This window comes from Phytophthora parasitica (genome assembly GCF_000247585.1).
Source record: "Phytophthora parasitica INRA-310 unplaced genomic scaffold supercont2.5, whole genome shotgun sequence".
Taxonomy (NCBI): domain Eukaryota; phylum Oomycota; class Peronosporomycetes; order Peronosporales; family Peronosporaceae; genus Phytophthora; species Phytophthora nicotianae.
Window position 1 is genome coordinate 820,627 of NW_008648991.1, and position 9,234 is coordinate 829,860.

Consider the following 9,234-nt stretch of genomic DNA (forward strand, 5'->3'; position numbering starts at 1 on the left):
CCACACAGATTTAAGCGTAGACCGTTAATATGTGGAGTCACGTGCATGTTTTCTGAAGGGCTATTAACACGAGGAGGGATTTTGGTGGAAATTGAAACACGTTTCGTGAATATATTAAATTATAAAAAACTAGAGTGGGCCTGCCACAGTAATGCTGACGTAGTTCACTTGATAAATGGATGCAAAAGAAGGCGTGAAAGCGGTCACACCATTCGCGAAATCGCTTATCCTATCAAGCGCTCCAAGGACACAGTGAGCCGTGTTATCCGCGAGGGTATCCGAGCCACTAAGGGCAAGGGACCGAAGAAGACCAAGCCGCGAGGAAGACCTCCCCGTGCTATCGCTCCGTGAAGTTCGTCGTGTCATCCGGCTCGCTGGGACCGGATCCTACACATCTGCGCAGCTCAAGTCCCGCACCGAGACTAAGGCATCAGCTCGCAGCCTTCGCCGGCTTCTTTCCCGTGTAGACTATCTAGTATACACAAAAATGGAGAGCACGTTAGACTTGTCACCTGCTCACAAAGCTGTCCGACTGGACTGGGCAAAAGTCATGATTACGCGCGACTGGACTGACGTCGTCTTCAGCGACAAGAAAAAATTTAATCTCGACGGGCCGGATGGCTACAAGTCGTACTGGCGTGACTTGCGTCACCCGGTCCGAAAATATGTCAAGCGTCAGCAGGGGGGGGGTTAGTGATGGTATGGCAGCATTTAGTATCGAGGGGAAGAGTGAGATTGCGGTGCTGATGGGTAAGCAGAATTCTGCTAAATACGTCTACACGTTATCTGAATTCCTGTTACCGATTGCCCACCTGCACCATGACATTGACTTTGTTTTTCAGCAAGACAACGCGAGTATTCACACTTCTCGCGAAACTCGCACTTTCTTTGAAGAAGCGCAAATAGAAGTGATGAATTGGCCTGCGAGGTCTCCGGATCTTAATCCTATTGAGAATCTCTGGGCTATTTTATCACAGGAGGTCTATCAAGACAGTTGTCAGTTCAGCACGACACAAGAGCTCACCATGGCCATCGTTGCAGCCTGGGCCAAAATTCCGCATAAAACATTGAAGTCCCTGATCTCCTCAATGCCTCGCCGCTACATTGAAGATATCGAGCGTCGAGGAAACAAGACAAGCTACTAGGCTAGCTATGTTCTAGTCATACTGACAATCATTATGATATGAAATAAAGTATGCCCTTTTGTCCGAACAATTTTGACCCTCTACGAAAAAATTAACCTGTATGGGAGGCCATCGAAGGCCTTCGAATTCGCAAATATTTACACATGCCTGCTATTTGCTATTCTGATCGACTATTCACATCTAAATAGCAAGCGCTAATTTGATCTACAGCCAAAGTTATCGTAATTTTCTGGTGTCCGAAAATTTATGGCCAGGACTTTAGTTCGAGCACTGAAGTACTCAAGTATAGGGTAAACAAATGCAACCATAATAAAATAGGATTCTAAAGTTGATTTTCGCCTTAGGAGCTTTCTGCAGATGCAGATGCATTTCCTTCTCTTCAACTCTTGCAAATGAAGCTATAAAACAAACCATCATAGATTAAGTTTTTTTAATATCGTAGCGCTTTGTGGAGGCTAACTTATTCTTCACTGATAATATTTTCGTTTGATATGTAGCAGCTTCGTGTTGGTGGCCTCCCTTTCCAGAATGTTTTAGATGTTGGTTTGAACTACCTTCATGTGCCAGTAACATTGACGATGACTCGACATTAGTATGCTTTCTCTACGAAGCACGAACTCCGGTCAGTCGGAGTTGAGTGCATGTAAATTGTCTGAGGGTCTTACATGTACATTACGTCCATGAAGTTGTAGCCACATAAAATCCAGAGCAGTTCCGTGCGAAGGGGCGGCTTTGTGGTAATTTTGAAATCATTGAGTTTTTTATAATTGATAGTCTTTTGGTTTTAAATTGAAAAAGTAATGTGCTCTCAAAGATTCTAATGCAGAGTCCATCCAGCGATCGTACTGGCCCACAAGTCTTCATACATCACATACCTTACAGAATTTTCCGACCAATGGCGGTAATCAGAGCGTCAAATATGCTGGCATACCCACGATCGATGTAGCAGAGTTGGAGTAGGTTTCGATAGAGGACACCATTAGGGGAGCTGGCACTTCCTGAGCATTTATGCCGATTGTATTCCTCACAACAGAGTGAAATCTAAAGTAAAGTCAGTCTAAGCTAACACAATGTTCCTACCAGCCCTGGTGAGATAGCCAGTTATTCCACGTGGTGAAAGCGCCGAGTGAACGACGAAGTGCATGAATTTTAATAGACCCTGGAGGCCAAGGCAACGCGAGACTCAAGGCAATAGGTGCTCTATCCGACTCCCTGAACATCTCAACACCGGAGATGCTTCATAAAACGCTTCACGAGGCCCTAACGCATAAACGTCAACGAGAACTGCCAAGTACTATTCAAGTAACTTTACAAGGAACGACGTCTTCGACATCAAGAATAAAAACAATCAGGCTTCTCGAAGGATTCAACGCGCACAAATGGCACATCACTACTATAAGGGAAGTCGCACTCGCTCAGAAATTGATAAAGTTCTCCTACTAAGGAATACTGCCAGTCGGCATTTTCGAGATTGAAAATCTCCCGATTATACTACAAGAATATTTAAGACAACGCTGTTTGAGAAAAACTAGCTCAAGATACAACGTTTCTATTAGGCGTAGACGACAGAGTCTTCAGTTAATTCAACATAAATAGAGGATCTCTGAACAATAAATCATATCCCTACAGATGCCGATCGATCAAAGTTGAAGAACGTGTCAGAACGTATATATTAGCGTATAACCCCTTCGATAAGTATATGATCTGTGATGTTGACCCATCCGCCCAAGATTAGCATACATTCCCTTCTATATTACCTGCTATATTTAAACAATCCATCACATTAAAGTAACATGCACCACAAAAATCAAATTCAGCAACGAACAGATGTGTTAATAGAATTGAACAGCATCCAACCCAAAAACACATACAGAGCAATATTACTAACAAAATAATCTGAAATACTCGGTCAATCGTCCACATCACGCGCAGATGCTGCAGCTGCAAGTAGATGTGGAGATGCGAGGAGATACAGTTTTGCTTGAGTAAATTGTTATGTGTTCCGCGAATCCTGTCAATTTTTTTTAAAAAAAAAAAAAAAAAAAAAAAAGCGCTTGCTCAACTCGAAGTTTTTTTTAGTGTAGCTTTAAATTATGAATACATTTATATAAAGAAGGAAATAAATACATTTGGAATTGACATAGGACTAATGGTTGGGTAGTGATTACATGTCCATTCCATCGCGAATATTGGCGTGCATGTGCTGTGTTGAGTTTATCCCTGTATATTTTTACAGGCCGAAATATGTCAAATGCTGATGGTGTCAGTATCTTTGCCAGAAGTTTGCAATAGAAATGGCGATTTTTTCTAAAAATGAGAATTAGTTTATGACTCTAGATATTACCTTTGTAGACCGGCGAGCTACGGAAGAACTCAATTTCGTGTTCCCCTAGCTACGAGAAGGGACTAATAAAGGATTCTTTAAACCTTATTAAAAGTAAAATCCAGATTTGTTCCGGGTACCATTACTTCCTTCCATCTGTTAGATTATGGAGTTTTCAGTGACTTCAATGCATAGCCCGAATCTATCACCGAGTGATCAAGCAACCGGCGTGGCCTCCGAAATCCAGTAGTTTTCTTCAGTTGCCGTATACCACGTACATGACAGCGCATGAGTAAGTGTTCCGTGCTCTGGGTGCATCCACCAGCGCAGTAGAAGGATGTTGAAAGTGCGTAGGAATTTTGGTGGGAACAGTCGAGCCAGTAGCAGGAGCACCACAGACGGAGCCTGGTACACATGCTTGCCGTAAAACAAGTAACCCGTAAGTAGAAGTGCCTCCACACTCGTACATCGCTTGTTCATGAACGTTACGTAAGCGAAATCGTCGCAGTCCATGAAAAGCTTGCTAAACTCGGAGCCTAGGCAGAATTCCTCGAATGTCGTACGAGTTGTTGTGATTTGGTGATCTACGGGCCCCACTCGCTTGTGTTTCCCTAGGAGAACAAAGCGAGCACGCGGTATGATCGCAATGTGAGGCGTCTGACCTTGGGATACTCTCTCTAACGCAGTCTTGGGTTTATTAAACCTCTTTACGGGACTTTCGAGTTTGATGAAAGATAAGGTTTGACTGAAATGTGTCCACGGACTGCTGTGCTTTTGCACCATGTATGAAGCTGACAAGGCGATGAGTCCCAGTAAAGTCGAGCCAATTACAGCCATGATTGCTAGATTAAGCTGCATGACGATACAGGAATCGTGTAAACCGCAGTATTTGGCTCCTTCTATTGTGGTTTTACGGAGTAATTTACCGTTATAGTCGACAATCCACGGTAACGACGTCAGATACGAGGAATACAATACGCAAGCCACTCCAGTCGTAATGACCACTTGCATGATCTCCCATGTAAGTCGGAAGTGTCGATCGAGTTTCTGTACTCCGGATCGAGCTTTTAGCAGGTTAATGAATGCATACGAGAAGGCAAAAAAGCTGAACGTGAGATTCGCTAAAGACTCCACTGTAAGGGTACCCGTAACGAGCCCTAAATAATACGTATCCGAGTTACGGGCCAAATGATACGTAACTTGCCCAAGATAGAATACTTGCATTCTCCCATTCTGACAGCGATACGCCCAAATCTGAGTGAGCAGCACTGATCTCTTGTGGGACATAATCTGGTACAAACTGATCAGCCCCATGAGCAGCATTTGAAGCACCACCATCCCAGGAAGAACGCTTAGAGCGACAGTGTCAGCATAGCGATTACGGAATACGCTAATCTTCATTAGAGCACGTCCAGGAGTGTCATCGGTACCAGTAACCCATTCCCACAACGAATTATAGTAATTGCGAATACAGATACTCGATGTTCCGGTACTACACACTGGAATATCATCAGGAGCTTGCAACATGAGTCCGTAATTCTGCCATCGCTTGGATAAAGTGCACGTATCTTCGACATAAATCCCAGTCCTATTTACAGTGCGTACTCGACACCCACCGTAATACGCTCTAAACAGCGACTGTATGACGGTCTTGGCGCGGTAAACGGTTGGACTAGACGTGGCAACAACTCGAGAAACTCGTGGGATACTACTAGTAAAGCCGTACGGGAACAACTTGAGTAAATCTGGTACAACCAGCACTGGATCTTCCCCTCCAGTCGCTAACGCTAACTTTTCCCCTATTACATATTGATACGGGACTTCAGATCTACATTCCGTATACTCCGGGAATACGTTAAAGTCCGCAGCAGGGATAGAGGAATAGCCTACGCTGTTCTTAACAGCTTGGAATTTAAACAGCCGAAGATGGCTCTCGACTGCCCACTTGGTCACACATTCGTTTTTGAGTTCAATACCTTTCTTCGCTTCCAATAGCTGTTCTGGTGATACAGAAAGTTTTAAAGTTTCAATTATTTCAACAATTTCTTCCGCTTCCCCCGTGATAATTGACAATGGAGATCCCCATTCATCCACTCCACCGGAACAGGTGGCTCCACTCGCCTCGAGTCTTGCGGCTAAAGCCAGTCCTTCGGCACCGATTAGACTGTAATCCCGGGACGTGGCTGTATACAGGTCTTCGAAAGTGGGTTTACTCATTAAAGCTTCGTGGTGAAATGTGGCCATTTGATGTAAAACCTTTTTACACTCGATATGACACGGTGTGCAGCCTCCAGACATGACCAGGTCCATCTCACTAAAGGCAAAATAGCTGTCTTTCGCTTCGATTAAAAACGTCCCAGTTGTGAGATAATCCGTGAAAATAAACACAAACAACACCATTAAAGGCGCCACGAAAATTCTTCCAAAAATCGCGAGACAGGCACCAATTGAAGCAGGGCGAATCTGACGATACCATCGCTCGCTCCGTCTTCTTCTCTCTCGTTCTTGTTCGTAGTAAGCCACTGACCACGTCGACTCCGTTCGCTGGGGTTGAATTGTATTGGTCTGTCGCCATGCTTTGACCTTAGCGAAAGACTCCCGTAGAAAAGAAAGCTTCAGTGCTGTAACCCAAATGGGTGGAGTATTCGGGAAGGAATGCCGTCGTATTTGTGGTTTTAGTGAAATCACGGAGAGAGACCTGCGTACAAATGCCTTCATTTGCGGTAAAACGTCAGTATTTGGAGAGCTCTTGATCTCCGTCTTGAATGGAATCAGCTTGGAGCTTCGCCTGGGTGACCGTCGTAATAAGGATGATATGTGTTTTTCTGCATCAAGTAAAGAAGAGGAAAATGGGACTGCTCGAGCGGAGCCTTCGGCAGACCTCTGGAAAAAAGAAGAGCGTACAAATGAGCGCGAGTCGCCTGATGTTCTAGTTGCAGATTGCGTCCAGGCCATTTATCTCCACGAAGACCACAATAAAGACTTCAGAGGATATCTGGCACCCGTTGAAGGCAAAAATAGGAACGTAACAGCACCAAAAAAAAATACGCCACAAGTATTCACTTACAGATTTGTTTTCAAACGAGCGTATCATTTCCTATTAACAGTGAGATTTTACAAAAATTCATGTGTTTATTGAGAAACTAGGCTATTGGGGTTGCTTCAGATATCTTGTAGTTCTCTGCACTAGCAGCGAACCACGTGCAGGATAAGGCATGAGTCAGCGTCCCGTTTTCTGGATCCATATACCATCGGATGAGAAGCACATTAAAAGTGCGAAGTAATTTACGAGGAATGAGTCGAGCTAGAAGCAATAACACCACTGATCCAGCCTGGTACACGTGTTGGCCGTAGAACAAATATCCTGTCAGCAATATAGCCTCCACACTCGTGCATCGCTTGCCCATATACTGAATACAAGCGAAATCGTCGCAGTCTTTGAATAACCTCGTAAATGGTGATCCAAGACAGTGTTCCTCGAACGTCGTGAGTGGTGGAAATTCGATTAGTTCTTTCGATTCTTCCTTTTTAACCTCCACCAGGTTGGTCGATTTGCTGTTATGAACCATGTATCGATTGGCTCCTTTAGCAACAATCGTCACTTTCTTGGATGATTTCGGTGAGGATGGAGCGTTCGATCCATAGCGCTTCTGGACGAAATAAGAAGCCGACAAAGCCACGAGTCCCAATGCTGTCGAGATAACAGCAACTAAAACAGCCAAGTTAACATTCATGAGGAAGCACGAGTCGTGGAGACCGCAGTATTTCTTGCCCAAAGTCGTCGTCTTCCGCAGTAATTGCCCGTTATAGTCTACGATCCAACTCAACGATTTGGACCGGATAGAGTACAGCAGCACTGCCACTGCAGTCGTGATAATGATTTGCATAGTTTCCCAGGTTAATCGGAAGTACCGATCCAGCTGCTGTTCTCCTGATCGAGCCTTGGCCAGATTGATGAATGAATAAGAGAAAATGAAGAAACTAAACGTGAGATTGGCTACAGACTCGATCGTTAACGTGCCTGTAACCAGCCCCACATAGTACAAATCCGAGTTGTAGATTAAATGGTACGTGATCTGCGCGAGGTAAAGCACTTGCATGCGTCCGTTCTGGCATCGATAGGCCCAGATCTGCGTCAAAAGTACCGACTGTTTGTGCGACATAATTTGGTACAAACTGATGATCCCCATTAACATCATCTGTACCATGACCATGCCGGGTAATACACTAAGTGCCACCGTATCTGCGTATCGATTACGGAACACGCTAATCTTCATCAATGCACGTCCTGGTGTCTCGTCCGTGCCCGTAACCCATTCCCAGAGTGAGTTATAGTAGTTGTGGATACAGATACTGTCACTACCGGTTGTACACGCTGGGATATCGTCCGGGGCTTGGAGCATAAGTCCATAATTCGCCCAATGTTTGACAACGTTACAGGTATCTTCGATGTAAACTCCCGTCGTGTTGACTGCGCGTACTCGACACCCTCCATAGTACCCTCGAAATAGTGACTGGTTCACGTGTTTTACGTTATAAATCGTAGGACTCGTAGTGGCCAATGTCCGCGGAATTACAGGTAAACTGCTCTTAAAACTGAAGGGAAACAGCTTGAGAATATCCGGAACCACAGCAACCAAATCTTCTCCTGCAGTCGACAAAGCCAACTTCTCTCCAATAACTCCTTCATTATTTACTGCAGGACGACAGTCCGCATATTCCGGATAAGCGTTAAAGTCTGCCGCTGGGATGGAGGAATAGTCGATGCTGTTCTTAACTGCCTGGAACATAAAGAGTCTCAAATGGCCTTCAACGGCCCATTTTGTGATACATTCGTCCTTGGTCTCAATGCCTTTCCTAGCTTCGGCAAGTTCCAGTGGAGTCACGGACAGATTCAACGTCTCGATGATCTCGACTACTTCTGCTGCCGTGCCAGTGATAATTGAGAGCGGGGACCCCCATTCATCGACGCCACCGGAACAGATAGCGCCACTAGCTTCTAGACGATCAGCAAGAGCCAGCGCTTCGGAGCTGAGTATACTGTAGTCCCAGGATGTAGTGGTGTACAGATCCTCGAATGTAGGTTTACTCATAAGCGCTTCGTGATCGAAAGTCGCCATTTGATGCAGCACTCGCTTGCAGTAAGTATGACACGGTGTGCATCCTCCAGACATGACGAGATCCATTTGACTGTAGGCGAAGTAGCTGTCCTTGTACTCGATGAGGAACGTGCCGTCCGAGAGGTACCCGGTTACGCCAAAGACCGTCAGAAGCATCGCTGGCATGAGCACAATGCGTCCGAACACGGCGACAGCAGCACCGATAGCTGCCGGTCGCATTTTACTCGTTAGTTTCTGCTTTCCTTTCAACGCCTTCTGCTGCTCGAAGTAGTGAGCTGACCATGTGGACATGGACCGATCGGGTATAGACTTCTGACATTCCTGTGGAGACATACTGGTAATCTACGCTGCCACGTGCGGAGTCCAACCGAAGTTGAAATGGACAGCAAAGGCTCGAGGTTCCTCGATTATTTTCAGGCTATTATGTAGCATCCCATAGTGCTGTTAGGTTTCTTCCCAGAAATGACGTAAGAAAACCTGTGTACGCAGTTTTTTTGCAGCATAACGTCTACTATAATCAGAGTGCTGTCTTGTTCCGCTAACTAAAAATATATGTTAGCTCCCATCCAAAGTAAAGTGTAAAGCTACGAGTTGATGGACAACGTAAGTGTATATTCAGTCATGACTATACTCAATGAAGACACAT

The 9,234-nt window shown here is 45.0% G+C and overlaps 3 protein-coding genes across 3 annotated transcripts; all 3 read right to left on the bottom strand.

Annotated features, from left to right (window-relative positions):
- Positions 1-2,697: 2,697 nt before the first annotated feature.
- PPTG_21432 (hypothetical protein) lies at positions 2,698-3,345 on the bottom strand (the record flags this gene model as incomplete). The annotated part of the gene is made up of 3 exons (XM_008897442.1): positions 2,698-2,748; positions 3,051-3,156; positions 3,314-3,345. 3 exons carry the CDS (start codon positions 3,343-3,345, stop codon positions 2,698-2,700), a joined length of 189 nt encoding a protein of 62 aa, XP_008895690.1.
- A 339-nt stretch (positions 3,346-3,684) lies between these two features.
- Positions 3,685-6,043, bottom strand: PPTG_04585 (hypothetical protein; the record flags this gene model as incomplete). Its single annotated transcript, XM_008896834.1, has 2 exons — positions 3,685-5,807; positions 5,866-6,043. 2 exons carry the CDS (start codon positions 6,041-6,043, stop codon positions 3,685-3,687), a joined length of 2,301 nt encoding a protein of 766 aa, XP_008895082.1.
- A 568-nt stretch (positions 6,044-6,611) lies between these two features.
- On the bottom strand, positions 6,612-8,921 carry PPTG_04586 (hypothetical protein; the record flags this gene model as incomplete). Its single annotated transcript, XM_008896835.1, has 1 exon — positions 6,612-8,921. One exon carries the CDS (start codon positions 8,919-8,921, stop codon positions 6,612-6,614), a length of 2,310 nt encoding a protein of 769 aa, XP_008895083.1.
- Between the last annotated feature and the right edge of the window lie 313 nt (positions 8,922-9,234).